This window comes from Scyliorhinus torazame, chromosome 29 (assembly GCF_047496885.1).
Source record: "Scyliorhinus torazame isolate Kashiwa2021f chromosome 29, sScyTor2.1, whole genome shotgun sequence".
NCBI classification, from domain to species: domain Eukaryota; kingdom Metazoa; phylum Chordata; class Chondrichthyes; order Carcharhiniformes; family Scyliorhinidae; genus Scyliorhinus; species Scyliorhinus torazame.
The window spans coordinates 31430736-31453419 of NC_092735.1; the positions used below are offsets into that span (position 1 = coordinate 31430736).

At 49.3% G+C, this 22684-nt stretch overlaps 1 protein-coding gene across 6 annotated transcripts in view; it reads left to right on the plus strand.

Moving 5' to 3' along the window:
- The window catches only part of LOC140403999 (liprin-alpha-3-like), a 185493-nt gene that overhangs the window by 34766 nt on the left and 128043 nt on the right, over positions 1-22684 (plus strand). For all 6 annotated transcript variants that reach the window (XM_072492330.1, XM_072492332.1, XM_072492331.1 and 3 more), the window contains exon 2: positions 871-1276. In XM_072492330.1, coding sequence (XP_072348431.1) covers positions 1043-1276 — 234 coding nt within the window. In that variant the 5' untranslated portion in view covers positions 871-1042. The remainder of the gene's footprint in view (positions 1-870; positions 1277-22684) is intronic.

Below are 22684 nucleotides of genomic sequence, written 5' to 3' on the forward strand. Positions count from 1 at the left end.
TTGAAGCCTACTTGTGACAATAAGCGATTTTCATTTCATTTCATTTCACTTCCCCGCTATTACCAAACTCCTGAATTACTCTCTTATGGACTGATGAAATGAAAATGAAATGAAACTGGCTTATTGTCACAAGTAGGCTTCAATGAAGTTACTGTGCAAAGCCCCTAGTCGGACATGGTGTCAAATCTGCTTGGTGATGCTCCTGTAAAACACCTCACTGTGTTGAACATGCAAAGGGAATGCAAGTTGGTATCTTAAAAGAAGCAGAGGGTGGGAATTGTGGCGTTGGGAGAGGCAGAGGGAGGGGATTCTAGTTTGGGATTTCCGATACGTTGCAAAGGAACTTGGACTTTTAACCTCCAGTCTACCGCCATTTTAAAACTGGGTACAGACCGAAGATCTCATAAATCTCATACATGTATACACACACACACACACACACACACACACACACACACACACACATGGAAAAAGACATACACATATACACACACACGCACACGCAGACATTCTCTGAGTATTTACCTGCAGCTCCCCAGGATTATGGGGCTTTCTATGGTTGATGTACGTCCATTTTCCAAGTTCAGCAAGGAGCAATCAGTAACCTTGCCAACAGCAGGCCGCCAGAGCAAGAGGCGATCCCAGCAGCCAGTTGAAGTGCAAGAGGGACACAGGAGCCTTGTTCAGGGAACAGTTTCTGTGACATTCCCACGTTTACATATTTAGGAGTTTTAGTAACTTATGAAACCGTAAATCATTTCTTCTGCTTTGTAAAACTGAGTGAATTTCTGATCTTGTGTCTATCAGGCTAATAATCTTGGATCTCTTTTCATTATTTTTTTTCTTCCTGATTGTTTCTGTGTTTTTTAGCACCAATCTGCCTGGATTTGCTGTACCGCCCCTCCCCCCTCCCCCCCTCCCCCCCCCTGCCCCCGCCCCCCCCCACACACATCACCGAGACACAAGCTGAGGCTCCTCTCCCCTCACTGCCACTGGCTGCTACCACCTCTCTCGAGGTTTCCAATGGTCTAACTGGGGCAAGATGATGTGCGAAGTGATGCCGACCATTAATGAGGACAACCGACGGGGCTCTCAGTACGGGTCGGACGATGCCAACTTTGAGCAGCTCATGGTCAACATGCTGAACGAGCGCGAGCGGTTATTGGAGAGCCTGCGGGAGACCCAGGAGAGCCTAGCCGGGGCTCAGCTACGCCTGCGAGAACTCGGACACGAGAAAGAGTCCCTCCAGCGACAGCTCAGCATCGCCCTACCACAGGTATGAGGAACCCCTTTCACGTCTTGCGGGTAACACAGGCCATGGGGGATGGCTATCGGGGCATGCATTGGCAGGGTAAGAGCTTGTGAACCTCTCCAAAGGTTCCCTCGTCTAGACTATGGTTCACAAGTACCTCTTGGGCCATGAACCACGAGTCCTTGAAAAGCTGGTATGAAAACTCGGGAGGGCTGGGAGATGTGTCTTATCTCCGCAATGGAGCCAGCCAGGTTGGGGGTGCTGGGTGTGGGTTCGAGACCCACATCAGCCTGTACCCTTATAATGTGCTGGTGACAACTCAGGCACCAAAATCCCATAATCCGATCCTGGTAGCCACTTTTTCCAGGACCCAGGAAAATCCAGGCCGACCTGTCAGTCATCACAACAGATGACACGAGGAAACTTTCTAAAAATATTGGGGAAACCAAGTGTCTAGTGCTGTGCTTTTTGACCTTTAATTGGTGAGGAATCCTTATAATACATTGAAGTCTGATGGAACCCTAACCCTCTCTCTATCTCTCTTCTCCTTCATATATATTACAAAACAAAATGAAAATAAATTAAATCGCTATTGAACAATTGAATGAAAATGCAAAAATCTTTAATGAATTTTTAATTATATATAAGAACAATATATCTTGTAGAATTTGGTACAATGTTCACATGACCTGAAAATGATGTAGAAGCCTTCAGGATGCTCGCCAAACCCTTGTGTCCTAAGGCAGCACGGTGGCGCAGTGGTTAGCACTGCTGCCTCATGGCGCCGAGGTCCCAGGTTCGATCCTGGCTCTGGGTCACTGTCCGTGTGGAGTTTGCATTTTCTCCCCGTGTCTGCGTGGGTTTCGCCCCCACAACCCAAAGATGTGCAGGGTAGGTGGATTTGCCACGCTAAATTGCCCCTCAATTGGAAAAACTGAATTGGGTGCGCTAAATTTATAAAAGAATAACCTTGGGTCCCAGGAAACGCTGATTGAAAATCGATAGCTTAGTGAGAGTGAGGGTCTTGAAGAATAATAATAATCTTTATTGCCACAAGTAGGTTTACACTAACACTGCAATGGAGTTACTGTGAAAATCCCCCAGTCGCCACACTCCGACGCCTGTTCGGGTACACTGCGGGAGAATTCAGAACGTCCAATTCATCTACCAAGCACGTCTTTCAGGACTTGTGAAGAACAATGAATATTACAGGTCAGGAACAGGCCCTTCGGCCCTCCCAGCCTGCGCCGATACAGATCCTTTATCTAAACCTGTCACCAATTTTCCAAGGATCTACTTCCCTCTGTTCCCCGCCCGTTCATATATCTGTCTAGATGCATCTTAAATGATGCTATCGTGCCCGCCTCTACCACCTCCGCTGGCGTTCCAGGCACCCACCACCCTCTGTGTAAAAAAACTTTCCACGCACATCTCCCTTAAACTTTCCCCCTCTCACCTTGAAATCGTGACCCCTTGTAATTGACACCCCCACTCTTGGAAAAAGCTTGTTGCCATCCACCCTGTCCATACCTGGGGCTGGTTTAGCACACCGGGCTAAATCAATGGCTTTTAAAGCAGACCAAGGCAGGCCAGCAGCACGGTTCAATTCCCGTACCAGCTTCCCCGAACAGGCGCCGGAATGTGGCGACTAGGGGCTTTTCACAGTAACTTCATTGAAGCCTACTCGTGACAATAAGCGATTTTCATTTCATTTTCATTTCACCTCTCATAATTTTGTAGACCTCAATCAAGTCCCCCCTCAACCTCCGTCTTTCCAACGAAAACAATCCTAATCTACTCAACCTTTCTTCATAGCTAGCACCCTCCATACCAGGCAACATCCTGGTGAACCTCCTGGTGTGGGGGGAAACCGGAGCACTCAGAGTAAACCCACGCAGAAAGGGGGAGAATGTGCAGACTCCGCACAGGCAGTGACCCAAGCGGGAATCGAACCTGGGACCATGGTGCTGTGAAGCAACAGTGCTAACCACTGTGCTACCGTGCCGCCCATAAACTGCGTAAATCTATGGGACTAAAAGCTGACACATCCCCTGGAGTTGATCGCCTACATCCTAGGGTTTTAAGTGGTGCCCACAGTGTAGTGTAAGCATTAGTTTTGATTTTCCAGAATTCCCTGGGTTTTGGAATGTTCCCACAGGATTTGAAGGTGGAAAACGCAACCCTATTATTCAGGAAAGGAGAAGGAGAGAAAAGATGGGATTACATGCAAGTTAGCCTGACATCAATGGGAGGAGAAAATGCTAGAATCTAATATTAGGAGCATAGAAAATCGTAATACAATTTGGAAGAGACGGGGCGACACGGTGGCGCAGTGGTTAGCACTATTGCCTCACGACACCGAGGACCCGGGTTCGATCCAAGCCCCGGCTCACTCCGTGTGGAGTTGGCACATTCTCCCCGCGTATCTCACCCCCACAAACCAAAGATGTGCAGGGTAGGTGGATTGGCCACGCTAAATTGGAAACATTTAAAAAATGAATAATTGGGAAGACACAGCAGTGATTTATGAAAGGGAAATGGTAGTTGACAAGCAGGGTGGATAAGGGGGACCAGTAGATGTGGTGTATTTGGGTTTTGAAAAAGCATTCAATGAAGTTGCCAATCAAGAGGGTTCATAGAATTGTAATTTTGGTGCTCAAAACTAGGGTTTAAGGAATTGGAACAATGTATTGGCGTGGGTTGACAATTGATTAACGGATTGGAAAGAGCAAGTAGGAATAAGCAGGTCAATTTCAGGATGGCAGCCTCCAGGATTAGTCCCTCCGCCGTTTACAATCATTATCAATGGTTCAGGTGAGGTGACTGCATGTAGTGTGAGTCAGTTTGCTGAGGTTACGAAGCTAGGTGGGAAGGTAGGCTGTGTGCAGGACACAGAGGCTGTCAAGCGGTCTGGGCAGCTGAAGTGAGTGGGCAGGATGGTTACAGGTCAAATTTGACGTGGCGTTCTTCACTGTGGAAGGAAAAAATGGCAAAGAGAAACATTTTCTGAAAGGTGAGAGATTGGGAAATTCTATTTAGAGGGACCTGCGAGTCTATTTTGTGTGAATCATGGAAAGTTCAACTGCAGGTGCGGCAAGCAATTAGGAAAACAGACATACTGTAATCACTTGGTAATAAAGGCGAATAGTAATGAGGTTTTACTGCCTTTACATAAGACTTTTTGCGAGTCTGCATCTGGAGTGCTGTGTGCAGTTTTGATCATCTTACCCAAGGAAGGATATTCTGCACTTGCCCCAGATGGAGCATAACCAAGGTTCACAGAATCTACAGTGCAGAAGCAGGCCATTCAGCCCATCAAGTCTGCACCGGCCTTTGGAAAGAGCCTCCCACCCTATCCCTACACTTCCACCCTATCCCCGTAACCCCACCTTACTTTTTTTTAGACACCAAGGGTAATTTAGCATAGCCAATCCACCTACCCCTGCATATCTTTGGACTGTGGGGGGAAACCGGAGCACCCGGAGGAAACCCACGCACACACGGGGAGAACGTGCAGACTCCGCACAGACAGTGACCCCAAGCCAGAAATCGAACCTGGGACCCTGGCGCTGTGAAGCCATAGTGCTAACCACTACGCTGCCGTTCATTAGATTGATTCCTAGCATGATGAGATTGTCCCACGAAGAGAGATCAACTCGGTCTATAATTTCCAGAGTTTTAAAAATTAGACGTGAACTCTCACTGAGGCGTATAAAATTGTCAGGATGATGGCACTGTCTCAGAATAAAGGGTTAACTATTTAGGACTGACAATAAAAGAAGTTATTTCACTCAAAAGGGTGGAAACTATTTTCACAGAATCACAGATTTGTTTATGGCACAGGAGGTGGTCATTGGCCTCTGTATTGGCTCTCCAAACGAGCATCACACTGACTGCCATTCTCCCGCCTTTTCCCTGTAACCCTGCTCATTGTTTCTGTTCAAATAATTACCTAATGTCCTCTCGAATGCCTCGATGGAACCTGCCTCCACCAGACTTCCTAGCAGTACATTCCAGATCACTCATCGTCCACTCTTGACGGGCTGAGTATATAATAATAATAATCTTTATTAGAGTCACAAGAGAGGCAGCATGTGGCGCAGTGGTTAGCACTGGGACTGCGGCGCTGAGGACCCGGGTTCGAATCCCGGCCCTGGGTCACTGCCCGTGTGGAGTTTGCACATTCTCTCCATGTCTGCGTGGGTTTCACCCCCACAACCCAAAGATGTGCAGGCTAGGTGGATTGGCCACGCTAAGTTGCCCCTTAATTGGAGAAAAAATAATAATTGGGTACTCTAAAATGGAAAAAAAAATTAGTGTCACAAGTAGGCTTACATTAACACCGCAATGAAGTTACTGTGGAAATCGCGCAGTCACCACACTCCGGCACCTGTCCAGATACACTTGAGGGAGAATTCAGAATGTCCAAATCACCTAACAAGCACGTCTTTCAGGACTTGCGGGAGGAAACCGGAGCACCCGGAGGAAACCCACGCAGACACGGGGAGAATGTGCAGACTCCGCACAGACAGTGACCCAAGCCGGGAATCGAACCTGGGACCCTGGCGCTGTGAAACAACAGTGCTAACCACTGTGCTATTGTGCCGCCCACGTCACAACGCGATCGCTGGGTTACTGGGCACCGCGGGAATTGAGGAATAGGGCCGTGAAGTAGAGTTCATAAAAGGGGTTCAGCCATGATTATATTGAATAACAGTGGTGGAGTGATGAGAATTAGGGATGCTCGAGAGGCCAGAATGGGAAGGCTGCAGAGATCCCAGAGGATTTGTGGCCGGAGGAACTTGCAGAGGGAAGGAAAGAGGGGTGAGGTAGCAGAGATTGATATTCGATCGGCTTAGCAGATGGGCTAAGGAATGACAGATGGTTTTTGAGTGTAGGTAGCTGTAAGGCTATGCATATTGAAACAGGAAGCATGAGGTATATGTGTTTGTTTAGCTGTGACATCTCAGATTGTCATCTGGGTTGTCGAGGAGACCGCGCTGCTTCGCAATTAACAGGTTCGGAGGTCAGGAATGGGCAAGGAAGCACACCAACGTTTTGTTGTCCCAGATAATCTCTCTCCTTTACTTTCTCTCTCCTTTCTCCCCCCCCCCTTCCTGTGTCGTTTCAACAAGCTGTCTCTCAGGAGTAGCATCCGTCTTGGTGAATGGCTTTCTGCCAAGCGAGTGCCTGGAACAATCTGCACCCTGAATCTCTCCCCGATCTCTCACTTTATGTTCTTTTTGACGTCCCGCTTCCCCGTGGTGGTGGAGACATGCGGGAGCCAAGCTCTCGGATGTGACCCCCTCAAATGTGTCCAGATCTCTCAGCCTTGCGTGGAGATGACAAGGCCATTGCCTTAAGTTTGGTCTTGGAGTTTCAGCCCAGCTTCACCCCATGCTTGCAGCGGTAGCAACAACTGAGCAGAACTTCCTGAGTTGACTTTGCGACCAACATAAGACGATAAGACATCGGAGCAGAATGAGGCCACTCGGCCCATCGAGTCAGCTCCGCCATTCGATCATGGCTGATATTTTTCTCATCCCCATTCTCCCGCCTTCTCCCCATAATCCCTGATCCCCTTATTAATCAAATAACATTATTGTAAGTTTAAAAAAGAAATTTATAGTATCCAATTATTTTTTTCCAATTAAGGGGCAGTTTAGCGTGGCCAATCCACCTCCCTGCATACATTTGGTTTGTGGGGGTTGAGACCCACGCAGACACGGGGAGAACGTGCAAACTCCACATGGATAGTGGGCCGGGATTGAACCTTGGTCCACAGTGCCGTAGGACAGCAGTGCTAACCACTGTGCCTCCGTGCCGCCCGAACATTATCGTAAGTTGGACTGGTGTCCACTGGTAAAAGTGTGAGCGTGGCTCCGAGATGGAAGCTGATGGGTTGAAGTGACATTCTAAGCCTGACACTTGAACTCAGTACCGAGGGATGAGATGTGATGTTAAACCAAGTCTGAGTATTCAGGTGGGCGTAATTGATTCCCTGACACTATATGGAGACGAGCAGGGGACCTTTCCAGGTATTCTAACCAATATTTATCTCTCAACCCACATCATGAAACAACAGCATGCATTTAGCACAGAGTAACGTTTCGATGCATTGCAGGAGCATTATCAAACATAATTGTGAACAGCTTTGGTCTCCTCATCTAAGGAACGATATATTGGCATTGGAAGCAGTCCACAGGGCCTACACAGCTGAAGGCACAGCCATCGGTAATGGAGCAACTAAACCAGGGAATCCATAAAAGCATAGGAACAGGAGTAGGCCATTCAACCCCTCAATTAATGAGATCCTGGCTGATCTGTGACCTAACTGAAAAAATTTGAATGTGGATTCCAGGGTCAATGGCAGGATTCTGAGTAATGTGGAGGAACAGGGAGATCTTGGGGTTCATGTCCACAGATCTCTGAAGGTTGCCACTCAAGTGGATAGAGCCGTGAAGAAGGCCTATAGTGTGTTAGCGTTTATTAACAGGGGGCTTGAGTTTAAGAGCCGCGGGGTTATGCTGCAACTGTACATGACCCTGGTGAGACCACATTTGGAGTATTGTGTGCAGTTCTGGTCACCTCATTATAGAAAGGATGCGGAAGCATTGGAAAGGGTGCAAAGGAGATTTTCCAGGATGCTGCCTGGTTTGCAGGATAGGTCTTATGAGGAAAGGTTGAGGGAGCTAGGGCTTTTCTCTTTGGAGATATAAGATTCAGGGTGGGAGATATAGGAGGGATGTCCGAGGTAGGTTCTTTACTCAGAGAGTGGTTAGGGTGTGGAATGGACTGCCTGCTGTGGTAGTGGAGTCAGACACTTTAGGAACTTTCAAGCAGTTGTTGGATAGGCACATGGAGCACACCAGAATGACAGGGAGTGGGATAGCTTGATCTTGGTTTCGGACAATGCTCGGCACAACATCGAGGGCCGTAGGGCCTGTTCTGTGCTGTACTGTTCTATGTTCTAACTCCATGTGCCTCCTTTTGGTCCATATCCCTTAATATCTTTCGTTTAACAAAAATCTATCAATTCAAGAGATCAGAAATGGAGTATTGTAGAGGTCTTGGAGGCTAGAGAAGGTTCCATGGACGAGGAGGTGTGACACCATGAAGTGATCTGAAAGAAAGAATGAGAGTTTCAATATTCGGATTTTGCTTGACCAGGAGTCAATGTCGGCCAGTGAGCACAGAGGTGATAGGGGAGCGGGATTTGGTGCGACCTCGAAGACGGGAACCAGCGTTTTGGATGAGATCAGATTTACGGATTAACAGATTAGCTGGCTGTTTTACCCGTTTATGGGATCTTGCTGTGTAAGGATTGGGTGTCGCTTCACCAAGTAGCAAAGCGCCGGAATTCAAAAGTAACTTGGACATAATTTGGGAAACCTTTAGGCGGGATTGTCCCGAATCCCCGCGATGGCCCGACCCCGGCGGAAAAAGCAGTGCCAACCACTCTGGCGACGGGCCAACCAGAAGTTGCGGAATCCTCCGCACTTCCGTGGGCTAGGCCAGCGCTGGTGCCGCAGGGCCGGCGCGAGTTAGTGCATGCGCAGAACCGCCGCTGTGGTTCTGCACATGCGCAGACCGGCCGGCGTATTCTAGCGCATGCGCAGGGGGGCGTCTTCTCCACCCCCTGGGGATTCTCCGACCCGGCCGGGGGGGGGGGGGGGGGGGTCGGGTCGGGTCGGAGAACCCCGCCCCTGATGTTTCTAAAGGATAGGCACTAAAATTTGTCGAACGTTTATTAAAGCAACTCTGGGTGAGATTTCCTGGCCCATCTCGGCGGCCCCCGCGGAAGGCGACCCTCCCCGTGTCGGATTCCCTGGCGACGGCCACACGGAATACCGTAGACTTTGTCGGGGCCGAAAGATCTGACCAGCAGCCAATGACGGGCCGCCTCTGCTGCCGGAATACACTCCATGGGGAGGGCGCGCTGGAAAATCCCGCCCTCTTGTGTTGAAGCGCTTATCACCATCCCTATCAAGTATGGGGTTCTTCCTAATTTATCTCGAGGGCACTTTCATTAAAAGCCAAAACTAGTTATCTGATTCCTGTGTTTTATTTTTGAACGCTTTGACTTTGAATAGTTTCTCTTGTTGGTGGGGTTTAATCTTCGTGGTTGCACCGAAGCGGAAACAAAAAAACAAAAAGCCTTTTTTTTTTTTTTTTTTTGGGGCCTGGTTTGTCTTGCTGTCTCGCTCTCCACTTGCAAATAATACGATGCATGAAAGGGAGAGGGAACAAACTCTTTAAAAAAAAGTTTGATCCTCTTTGAAACGAGCAGAATCTGGAATTTCTTTATACCGTTATCATTAATGTTGACCACTTTGAAAATGTACAGTCAGTGGCACATTGCACAAAGCGTTTGTTGTTGGCCGGGCATGCTATAGAATCACAGAATGGCTGTACACAGAAGGAAGCCAGTCGATGTGTTGTGTCCATGCCAGCTCTCTGTAAGACTATTCAGCTTGCCCCAGTCCCTGCCCTTTCCTTATAACCCTGCACATTCTCTCTTCGCGCATGCTTATCCAATTCCATTTTGAAAGCCAAGATTGAATCTGATCCTCTTGGACAATTCCTTCCAGATTCTAATTGCTTGCTGCAATTTAAAAAAAAAAAGAAGGTTTTCCTCATATTGCCAGTGGTTGTTTAGCTAAGCTTCTTAAATTGGTGCTCCCGGGTTCTCGTGCCTCACGGCAATGGGAACGGCTCCTCCCTATCTACTCTGTCCAGACTCCTCATGATGGCGGTGGGCAGCACAGTGGTTAGCCAGGGACCCGGGTTCAATTCCAGCCTCGGGTGACTGTCTGTGTGGAGTTTGCACTTTCTCCCCCGTGTGTACGTGGGTTTCCTCCGGGTGCTCCGGTTTCCTCCCACAGTCCAAAGATGTGCAGGTTAGGTGGATTGGCCGTGCTAAATTCCAGAAAGGCTAGGTGGGGTTACGGGGATAGGTTGGGGGCAGTGGACCGAGGGAGGGTGCTCTTCCAGGGGGTCGGTGCAGACTTGATGGGCCGAGTGGCCTCCACCTGCACTGTAGCGATTCTATGATTCAGAACATCTCGACCAAACCTTCTCCGAGGAGAACAGTCCCTCATCCCTGGAACCATTCTCCTAAAACCGTTCTGCTCTCTCTCCAGAAGCCCTTCCATCCCTTATAAAGTGCCCAGAATTGGACATAGCAATCTAGTTGAGGCCGATCCAGTGGGAGAGGTCTTCCGGTGGGATCTTCCGGTCCCATGACGGATTCCTGGCGGTGCGGGTTGGATTCGATGAAAAATCCCATTGGCAGCAGCAGGGTCAGGTGATCCCGCCACCGACCAATGGCAGGCCGCCTCCCGTCGCTGAAAAATGCACCACCGGAAGGCCAAAGAATTTTGTTCAGTATCTTATTCGGGTTTACCTTAACTTGCTTGCGTTGTGCTCCGTGCCCCTCTTTGTAAAGTTCAGAATCCTGTACACTTTTAAAAACCTTTTCTCAACCTGCCCCTGCCATCATCAGTGGTTTGTGCACATGCACAAAGTGTGTTATGAAGCTCACCTGATCTATAACTTTTATGTTGAATTTGGCTGGGATGAGCACAAGTGTGATTCATCAGACTTCCTGGGCACTTTTATCAAAACAATGTTTATTGTAAGGATGTAGTTAACATATATAAAACAGTTGAGCAAGAAGTTGTTCTCAATTACAAACATGAAAAAACACACCTACAGTAATCCATGTGATAATCTTTATTGTCACAAGTAGGCTTACATTAGTTACTGTGAAAATCCCCTAGTCGCCATATTCCGGCACCTGTTCGGGTACACGGAGGGAGAATTCAGAATGTCCAATTCACCTAACAAGCACGTCTTTCGGGACTTGTGGGAGGAAACTGGAGCACCCAGACGAAACCCACTCAGACACGCGGAGAACGTGCAGACTCCGCACAGACAGGGACCCAAGCCGGGAATTGAACTTGGGACCCTGGAGCTGTGAAGCAACAGTGCTAACCACTGTGCTACCATGCTGCCCCCTCTTCACTGCCCCCATCAAACACTCCCAGGCCAGATACAACACGGGATTAGATACAGAATAAAGCTGTATGACTCCCCCTTAGTAGCTGTTCCAATTCAATAACAAAATCCAATAAAACCAAAACCCCTTTCAAGGGCATAGCCCAGCCCACTGTAATCTCACTTGAATGGGATTGGTCCATAAAAACAGAGGAAACAGGGAAACACTTTTTTTTTTTTCTTCTGCAGCCCAAAGCAACAAACCAAAATTGTAACCCAAACACACAACCTCCTCTCACCTGCCAGCCACAGCCCTGCTCCTCCCACAAATGACATCACTGAGGCCGTGCTACAAGCGATGTGGTCGAACAAAACCTTTCTTAAAGGGGCACTCACATGACAGCATTAAATATAATCTTGAGTGCCCATTTTACCAGCCTGTCTACACACTCTTGAGGTCTATCGTTATCCTCCTTCTCTGTACACCACGCTCCCAGGTCTTGTTGACATATGCACATTGTGAAATTTTAGCTTTGTACACCCAAACCTATGTCATTAATATGGATCAAAAAAATCAATGGTCCTAACCAATGCTGACTACTGGGGAACTCCAGTGTATAATGGTGTTGCCAACTGTGATTAAATGTATTCCTGGAGGTTCCATCACATGATTTGCCCCCACACTCCAGTCATTGTTGGCCAACACATCCCTCCTTGTGACGTACGGCCTTCTGGTGCCAATTTGAAAGCAAATGGACTCATTACCAAATCGGATTATGTCAGCCAAATAACCCCCCTCCCCAATCCCGGTCGAAAGAAAATGACAAAAAACAAAGCTTTTTTAATGGCTGTAATAATTCCAGGAGGAGTGAAGTGAAAGGCCAAACTGGTTTATTTAATTCTAAATTTAAAATAAATCTTCTCCTATTGCGGCAGACAAAACAAACACCCCAGCCCAGGACTATCGGGAACTGCCCCTCCGGTTCTGGGAGGCACATTTCAAGGTCCCGCTAATGGGCCCCAGCTGGGTGCGCCTCTGCTCGCTCACCACGGGAACTCACATTCTACAAAGCCCACCGGGAAATCAATCCGCGATATCGCCGGTGGTCCTCGTGAGGGTTCTCTCATCGCCCCCATCACAACGGGCATCAAGAACGTAATCTCTGCTGGAATCGGCTCCGCTGGAGTGAGTTTCCTGCTTCTCGGGTGGCCCGGGTGTTTTTTTCACGGCCTTCCCTTGGACTTTGTAAGAAACCAGACCAGGCCTTTCCAGTACGACTCCTGGGGTCCATTGGGAGCCATCTCCAGAACTCCGCTCTTCGATTCCATCCACTGTTCTGAAAGTCCTTTTGGGTCTCCTGATGTCGTAGTTCCATTTTTGGGGCCTCCTGCGTTGCCTCCACCCCCCCCCCCCCCCCCCCCCCTCCAAGTTGGGAAACAGCAGCTGAGCCCGGCCAACTGTCACTTCCGCTGGTGCGATTCCCACCGTCGTGTGCGGCCTGGTTCTATAATCGAAGAAGAACCCGGCCAACATGGTGCCCAGGGGACCACCACTTTTGAATGTTCGAGCTGCTCATTTGGCCCGGCCATTAGACAATGGACGGTACGGCGCCCATCGATGTGTTTAATGCTATTCGACCATGAATGCCTGAAAATCCCCACTGGTAATGGGGGTACCGTTATCAGACTTCTGGTATGTTGTGGGTACAGAAACTTTGGCAGAATTTCTCTCTTGTTGCACGAGGAGTCATGGGGGACATACGACGTACTTCTAACCATTTCTAGTGGCCTTCGACCATAATAAGGAACATCGATCCCAAGAATGGGCCAGCGAAGTCCGCGTGCACCCGTACCCATGGTCATCCGGTCTTCCCATGATTGTTCTTCTATTCCTCGAATCTCCAGGCCAGTCCTGGAGGCGTTGGGCAACTCGAGCAGTTGTTTGTGCGCCTCCAGGCTGAAAAACAGCCATCCGTCCCTCCTCTCTGTTTCCTGTCACTCAGCCAACTTGGTATCTACTCTGCCACATGTTGGGGCAGCACGGTGGTGCAGTGGGTTAGCCCTGTTGCCTCACGGCGCCGAGGTCCCAGGTTCGATCCCGGCTCTGGGCCACTGCCCGTGTGGAGTTTGCACATTCTCCCCGTGCTTGCGTGGGTTTCGCCCCCACAACCCAAAGATGTGCAGGCTAGGTGGATTGGCCACGCTAAATTGCCCCTTAATTGGAAAAAATGAATTGGGTGCTCTAAATTTATTTTAGAAATACTCTGCCCCATTTTGGGAATAAAACTGTTATTTAATGTTAACAGGAAAATGTTTAATCCAGTACCAAGGAAGAAATTTAGCTGGAATCTCTATACCCATAAGGGTGCTGTGTTACTGGACTTGTAATCCAGAAGCCTGGACTAATGATCCATAGGCATGAGTTCAAATCCCACCATGGCAGTTGAAGGAATTTGAATTTGGTTAATTAAATAAATCTGGAATCATTTTTTAAAAAGGCCTATCCGTAACGGCGGCCTTGATTTTGTCGTTTAAAAACCCATGTCTTTCAGGGAAAGAAATCTTCCGTCCTGGCCTTGTGTGTGATTCGAGGCCGACAGCAATGTGGTTCACTCTGAAAGGGCCCCTCAGTTGCATACAAGAAAGTGGCTGATCGCCACCGCCTCGAGGGCAGTTGGGGATGGACAATAAATGCTGATCTTGCTCGGACCCCACGAAAGAATGCAAAATGTGTCTTTAGAATTTGTGGGCATCCATTTTCCAAAAGAGCATTATCACATTATTCTGAGCCCTCTGCAGTACTACAGTGCGTATTAGAACTTTCAAATTTTAAGACCAAATTGTCAAGACCCTGGACCAGACCCCAACTTTTGTTAGGATACTGGACCAGAACCCCAATTACAGTTCACCCTAGGAATGTTGACTCTGACCAATAGGTATCTTTTATGTTAAAACAAACTTTAAACACAGAATTAACCACATTAGCATCAAAGAAAATAGTTCTTAGACACAAGGAAAAAAATAAACTTCCAGCTTACACCTTCACTACAAATATTCCAACCAAGCAACCCCATACAGTTCAATGCTACTTATAAATAAAGTTAGAAAAAAAAAATCCAATTAAGGGGCAATTTATCATGGCCAATCCACCTACCCTGCACATCTTTAGGTTGTGGGGATGAGACCCACGCAGACACAGGGAGAATGTGCAAACTCCATGTGGACAGTGACCCGAGGCTGAGATCGAAACGGGTCCTCGGCGCCGTGAGGAAGCAGTGCTAACCACTGCGCCACCGAGCTGGCCCCTTATAAATGAAGTTAACAAACCGATTACTTGCTTCAGATTAATTGTTTATCTGTATTGAGAATTTTTGGAGAGAGAACTTTTCGGGAGCGACCTGAAAATCCTTCTGTCTGGTCAGAAGCTTCTGCTCAACCTGATAGCATTTGCCAAACCGCTGTTCAACTTAAAAACTCGTAGCAGGCTTCCGAACCCATACCAAACTGCAAAACTACAAACAGACCTGGCTTCTCCCATTAATTATATCATCTGTATGATCCAACACCTGCTTAGCCCGGACATCATACAATCCCTCATAAATGATCTACTCTCCAGGGAATCTCCAGCAATCATAACAATGTTCCACTGGGCATTTCAATGAAAACAAGTAAGCCTTTAAAATTAATAACCCTAATGCCGGCAAACTCAGCAGATGATTTGCACACAAACTGCGAAATGAGATGTGTGACGTTTTTTTAAAAAAGTATTCTTAATGAAGTTTTTCATTTGAACAAATAATGTAACCAAAACCACAGGAATGGTAGAGCTCAGCACACAAAAACGGCTGAACAAATATGGATACAAAGGGGAAATGGGAGAACGGCCATATAACTGGCCCAATTGTTAGACTCAATTTTGTGCCTCTATATGCGCCGCCAGAGAACCACGAGTGAGAAGGATAAAGCCGGGAGAACATGGTAAAACGGCACACGCCTTCCCACGCAGCGAATGCTCTTCAGGATCGCTCCATATTCGGGCACGCGGGAACATATCTCCCTCAGCTCCAGCAACACCAGAGGAACTAATGACACATTGACCCCCCCCTCCCCCCCTCCCCCTCCCCCTCCCCCCGGGTGTCCGACTCACCCCTGCAGGAGTCAACCACGGATTCTTAAATGCCACCGTAACAAAAATAGAAAAAATACAAAGAGGATACGCGAGAACCCCAGTTCCAGAAGGAAGTTTTACATATACCACATAATCCCAACTCCGGCACAGTGCAGAATAACCGTCATTCCACGTATTTATAGAGGCATCTACTGGTCGCGTTGCACCGCGCTGCCTTTTGGGCGTAAGGATCACTGAGGTAGATGGGAAATGTGGAACTTACCACAACCAGCTCAGCCATGATCTTAGCGAATGGCGGAGCAGGCTCAAGGGGCTGAATGGCCTACATCTGGTCCTATTTCTTGTGTTTGTATGTTCTCAAAGCGCAACTAGGGCAGCACGGTAGCATAGTGGTTAGCACAATTGCTTCACAGCTCCAGAGTCCCAGGTTCGATTCCCAGCTTGGGTCACTGTCTGTGCGGAGTCTGCATGTTCTCCCCGTGTGTGCGTGGGTTTCCTCCGGGTGCTCCGGTTTCCTCCCACAGTCCAAAGATGTGCAGGTTAGGCGGATTGGTCATGCTAAATTGCCCTTAGTGTCCTAAATTGCCCTTAGTGTCCAAAATTGCCCTTAGTGTTAGGTGGGGTTACTGGGTTATGGGGATAGGGGGGAAGTGTGGGCTTGGGTAGGGTGCTCTTTCCAAGAGCCGGTGCAGACCCGATGGGCCGAATGGCGGCCTCCTGCACTGTAAATTCTATGAAACCAGTAAATATTGGCCGTGACAACTTGGCCTATCACACCTGTTGTTCCTCCCCCTCTGATAGACTTCACCCCCTCTGTTCATCCCTGTCAGTTGGGGAGAGGATTCTGCACAAATGCTCCCAGAACTTCAACGGCAAATTAGCTTTTTACTCCCTTTCTTTTTACATGTAACACTTTGCATCTCTCTCTCTCTTTCTCTTCCAAATGGGGATAATCTAAAGTTCCTTTTTTGCTTGGTTACTTCGCTCTGTGCACAAATCATTTCCCTGATCTCTGAGTTTGGGGTGAGACATCAGGTTGAGACCCTATCTGCTTCCTCAGGTGGATATAAAAGATCCTGCAGCACTATTTGGAAGAAAGGCAGGGGAGTTCTCCCCAGTGGTCAGCTCAATATTGATCCCTCAACCCAACACCAGAAAAATAGACTATCTGTTAATTATCACATTGCTGTTTGTGGGAGCTTGCTTTGCGCAAATTGGTCCCATATTACGACAGTGACTGCACTTCGAAAGGAAAGTACTTCATTGACTGTAAAGCGCTTTGGGATGAGCGGGTAGGTGTATCAATGCAAGTCTGTCTTTTATTTTTGTCTTCAGGATTAACAAATGAGAACTGTTTTTCCCCCACCCCCACTTTGTGTTCACTGTCCCAGCCACAAAAACATCATCAGTGCCTCTCATGGTAAAGACGTCAATCGTTTATCCAATTAGAAGTGCACTGTTTTTTGCACCAATGGCCTTTTCAAAGAGCGGATGTTTATATGCAGTCTTCCAGGTATAACCTCACCATTGATCTATGCAAGATTGGAAGGACTTGCTTCAACTTGCATCTGCCCGATGTCTGATTGTTGACACACAGCATTGGGCACGTTCCATCAGCTCTGTAATCGCAACCAAATTATCTTCTGGGAATGAATGAGGCTCCACAATGAGTCAATTTCAAAACTGTTGCGTCTTTTGAATTATAGCTGGCAGTCGGGCACCGCTTCATAAGGTTGCCCGGCAGCCTGGATTTCCTCATGTCGAGTAGGAAGGTGGCAACGCCCAGTTATTTAGAATCATAGAATTTACAGTGCAGAAGGAGGCCACTCGGCCTGTCGAGTCTGCACCGGCCCTTGGAAAGGGCACCCTACCGAAGCCCACACCTCCACCCTATCCCCGTAACCCAGAAACCCACCTAACCTTTTTTAGACACTTAAGGGCAATTGATTAGGGCCAATCCCCCCCCCATCTTTGGGCTTGTGGGAGGAAGTCGGAGCACCCGGAGGAAACCCACGCAGACACTGGGGAGAACGTGCAGACTCCACAGAGACAGTCACCCAAGCCGGGATTCGAACCTGGGACCCTGGAGCAGTGAAGCAACAGTGCTAACCACTGTGCTACCGTGCTGCCCTGGAATTGTTCTCTTTTGAGCAGAGAAGGTCAAGGGGGAGATTGAATCGAGACATTCAAAATTATGTTGATTTTGAGCCACGTGCTTGGAGGAAGATTGATAATTGCCTAATTGACAATAGTGTGGTGTTGGGTGTTCTAACACACAGAAGAGCCAACACAGTTGCATATGGTACAACACTTGTTTATTTAAACTCACTATTTACAACTTGGTCTTTGCACTCTGCACGTGGGGGGCTCCCTGCTTGTTGTGTTTCAACAGCTCTTTCATGCTTCCTTCTCCCCAGACCTACTGACCTCCAGGTGTCGTGCTCGTGCTTTTTATGTGGTTGGTGTTCTTGTCTGTGATTGGTTGTGGTGTTGTGTACTCTGATTTGCCTGTTAGTGTGTCCATCATGATGTGTGTGTTTGAATATCATGACATCCCCCCTTTTTACAAAGATATGTGCCTACGTGGTAATAAATATGATCGTGACGTGAGTGCATCTAAGAGTGTGTGTGTGTCGTGTGCAGCATGTGTCTATGACGGAACTATGTACATGGGGCGATGTCGAGTGCGTCACATGAATCCAGTTGTACCATAACATAACAGAAATGCGAACGAGAGAAGAAGAAAAAAAATTTTGAACAGTTGTCCAGTCAGACGACATCTGGAACGATAAACAACAACAGGTTATCATGTAAAATTGTCCAACTTATTAAACATATGAACTGTATTATAAGTCCATTCTAATGGGTTTGCGACGAATTCGGGTTGACCGCCTTAAGGGTGGATCAAGAACCACCGGCTGCTGTGCAGGCATGGCCATGGGTGGCGATGGAAAGGGCGTGATGTGCGGCAGCTCCACAAAGTCATCCTCGGAAGCCTGTTGAGGATCTGGCGTGTTGTGTGGCTGTGAACGTGGAAGTCGGCGAAGGGCGCGCCGATTGCGGCGACGCACGGAACCATCCGGCATGCGAACCAGGAACGAGCGGGGAGCCACTTGTCGGAGGACTTCGGCCGGTGCTGACCAGCCACCATACGGTTGATGGACGCGTACTTTGTCTCCGGAGGACAGGGGGGGCAGGTCCGTCGCTCGTGTGTCGTACCGACCTTTCTGGCGATCACGCTGCAGTTGCATGTCCCGAAGAACCGCCTCATGGTCTGTTGTCGGTGCCAGGACGGAAGGTACCGTCGTCCTGAGGGAGCGACCCATTAGTAGCTGCGCTGGCGAGAGGCCCGTGGATAACGGGGCCGATCGATAGGCCAGCAAGGCAAGGTTAAAGTCCGATCCGGCATCAGCCGCCTTGCACAGGAGCCGCTTTGCGATGTGGACACCCTTTTCAGCCTTCCCGTTCGATTGTGGATGCAGAGGGCTGGATGTCACATGAGTGAAACCATATGCTGCGGCAAAGGACGACCATTCACGGCTGGCAAAACAAGGTCCATTGTCTGACATGACAGTCCTTGGAATGCCATGGCGAGCAAACGTTTCCTTGCAGGCCCCAATGACTGCGGACGACGTCAGATCATGGAGAGGCATGACTTCCGGGTAGTTTGAGAAGTAGTCTATAATAACAATGTAATCTCTGCCGAGCGCGTGAAATAGGTCAACACCCACCTTCGCCCAGGGGGACGTCACCATCTCGTGTGGTAGAAGTGTTTCCGGAGGTTGCGCCGGCTGAAACCTCTGACAGGTTGTGCAGTTGAGCACCATGTTGGCTATGTCTTCATTAATACCCGGCCAATATACCGCCGCCCGGGCCCTTCGTCTGCATTTTTCGACACCCAAGTGGCCTTCGTGTAGTTGACGAAGAATCATCTGGCGCACACTGTGTGGAATGACGATCCTATGCGATTTCATAAGGACCCCGTCTATATTGGTGAGATCATCTCGCACATTGTAAAACTGGGGGCACTGCCCTTTTAGCCACCCTTCCGTCATGTGGCGCATCACTCGCTGCAGCAGAGGGTCAGTCGCCGTCTCTGCGCGTATGTGGGCCAGACAAGGATCATCAGCTGGCATATTTGCTGCTGTCAGAGTCACGTGTGCCTCAATTTGACGCACGAACCCCTCCGCATCTGGTGGTGTGCTCACTGCTCGGGAAAGAGTGTCCGCCACTATGAGTTCCTTCCCCGGAGTGTAGATCAGTTCAAAATCGTACCTCCTGAGTTTGAGTAAGATGCGCTGGAGGCGAGGAGTCATGTCGTTCAGGTCTTTGTTAATGATGTTGACCAGGGGGCGGTGGTCAGTTTCGACCGTGAATCGTGGCAGGCCATACACATAGTCGTGGAACTTGTCCAGTCCAGTTAACAAGCCCAGGCATTCTTTTTCGATTTGCGCGTAGCGCTGTTCGGTAGGGGTCATGGCTCGTGAGGCATACGCAACCGGGGCCCATGATGACGTGCTGTCTTTTTGCAGGAGTACCGCTCCAATACCAGATTGGCTGGCGTCTGTTGAGATCTTTGTAGGGCGAGTCGCGTCAAAGAAGGCCAGCACTGGTGCCGTGACCAGTTTGTGCTTGAGCTCCTCCCATTCCTGCTGATGCGACTGGTGCCAGTTGAATTCCGTCGATTTTTTTACGAGATGGCGCATGTTTGTTGTATGAGAAGCCAGGTTGGGAATGAACTTCCCAAGGAAGTTGACCATGCCCAGGAATCTTAAGACAGCCTTCTTGTCAGCCGGTCGTGGCATGGCTGTGATGGCGCTAACCTTGTCTGCATCGGGACGGACCCCGGACCTTGAGATGTGGTCCCCGAGGAATTTCAGCTCCGTCTGGCCGAAAGCACACTTCGCACGGTTGAGACGCAGGCCATTTTGCCGTATGCGGGTGAAGACACGTCGAAGACGATGCATGTGTTCCTGCGGAGTGGTGGACCAAATGATGATATCGTCCACATATACACGTACCCCTTCGATGCCTTCCATCATCTGCTCCATAATGCGGTGGAATACTTCAGATGCCGAAATGATGCCGAATGGCATCCGGTTGTAGCAGAATCTGCCAAAAGGGGTGTTGAATGTGCATAGTCTTCGGCTGGCCGGGTCCAGTTGGATCTGCCAGAATCCTTTGGACGCATCCAATTTAGTGAATATGTTGGCTCGCGCCATCTCGCTGGTGAGGTCTTCTCGTTTTGGGATGGGATAGTGTTCCCGCATGATGTTGTTGTTCAGATCTTTTGGATCTATACATATACGGAGCTCGCCAGAGGGCTTCTTTACACAGACCATGGAGCTGACCCATGGCGTGGGCTCCGTGACCTTGGATAGGACCCCTTGGTCCTGAAGAATCTGCAGTTGTGCCTTGAGGCGGTCTTTGAGAGGCGCAGGAACCCTGCGAGGTGCGTGAACGACAGGGATGGCGTCCGGTCTGAGTCGAATCTTGTACGTGTGTGGCAATGTCCCCATGCCTTCAAAAACCTCCTGGTTGTGAGCGAGGAGGGAATGGAGATTCGCGTGGAACTCAGCATCCGGGAAGTCGGATATCTCATCTGGAGAGAGAGACATGATGCGCTGTACCAGGTGAAGGACCTTACACGCTTGTGCGCCCAGTAACGAGTCCTTTGATGAACCCACAACTTCGAAGGGGAGTGTGGCCGTGTACCCCTTGTGAGTCACCTGTAGCTGGCAAGATCCTACGGACGGGATAACGTTCCCGTTATAGTCAACCATCTTAAGCCGGGATGGTGTGATGAGTGGTTTGACCTTCATGGCCTGGACTGCAGAGTAAGCAATCAGGTTGGCGGATGCGCCGGTGTCCAGACGGAAGGCGACGCGCGATCGGTTGACCGTCAGGGTGGCACACCACTCATCGTCTGGATTGATGGCATTGACCTTGTTGACATCAATGACGGCAACTCTGAAGTCATCCTGGTCATCTGCATCACTTAACTGGAAGTCTTGATGCGTGGGCTGGACGGTCCTGACTCGTGTGCGAGGTTGTCGAGGATGCGCCGGATCCATGGGTTGAGCCGCACGACAGCGGGCTGCGTAGTGGCCTATCATGGCACATCTGTTGCACTGTTGGTATTTTGCAGGACATTGCCCTTTTAAGTGTAGACCTCCACACTTGCTGCACGTCATGACGTCACGGCGTTCGTTGCGCCACTGCGCATGCGCAGTGCGATCTTGCGGTGGGCGCGCCTGCGCAGTGCGTCCCTCGTTGTGGCCGTTATTCTTGGCGCGCACCTGCGCGGGAGACCGCGAAAAGCGCGGGAAGCGGCCGCTGTCGTCCGGGCCGTGGGGCGGGAAGAAATCGACGGCCTGGATGCGTTCAACGTCGTGGGCGGCCTGGCTTGCCGATTCGACGGCTGGGGACCCCCTCCGTGCCAACTCGGACGCCTGAAATCGGGCAAAACGGCAGGTCGCATTTTCATGGAGGACACAGGCTTCCACAGCAGACGCTAAGGTAAGGCTCTTTATTTTAAGAAGCTGCTGGCGTAGGCCACTGGAGGCAACGCCAAAAACAATCTGGTCCCTGATCATGGACTCTGTGGTGGTGCCGTAACCGCAGGACTGCGCTAGAATCCGGAGGTGCGTCAAAAAGGGTTGAAAAAGCTCCTCCTTACCTTGCAGGCGTTGCTGAAAGATGTATCTTTCAAAAGTTTCGTTTACTTCAGTTTGAAAGTGCTGGTCCATTTTGAGGATGACCGTGTCATATTTGGCCTGGTTTTCGCCTTCCTCGAACACCAGTGAATTAAAGACATCATTTGGGTGGGGGCCTGCGTAGAAGAGGAGCATTGCAATCTTCGAATCATCCGAGACATTCTGTTTTTCGGTGGCACGGATGTACAGGTCAAATCGCTGCCTGTAGAGCTTCCAGTTGGTGCCTAGGTTCCCCGTGACTTGCATCGGCTGCGGTTTGCCGGTGTGGTCCATGTCCAGAATGGCAGGTTGGTAGGCAGGTATCGATCCACTCCTGTACCATGTGGTGTTGGGTGTTCTAACACACAGAAGAGCCAACACAGTTGCATATGGTACAACACTTGTTTATTTAAACTCACTATTTACAACTTGGTCTTTGCACTCTGCACGTGGGGGGCTCCCTGCTTGTTGTGTTTCAACAGCTCTTTCATGCTTCCTTCTCCCCAGACCTACTGACCTCCAGGTGTCGTGCTCGTGCTTTTTATGTGGTTGGTGTTCTTGTCTGTGATTGGTTGTGGTGTTGTGTACTCTGATTTGCCTGTTAGTGTG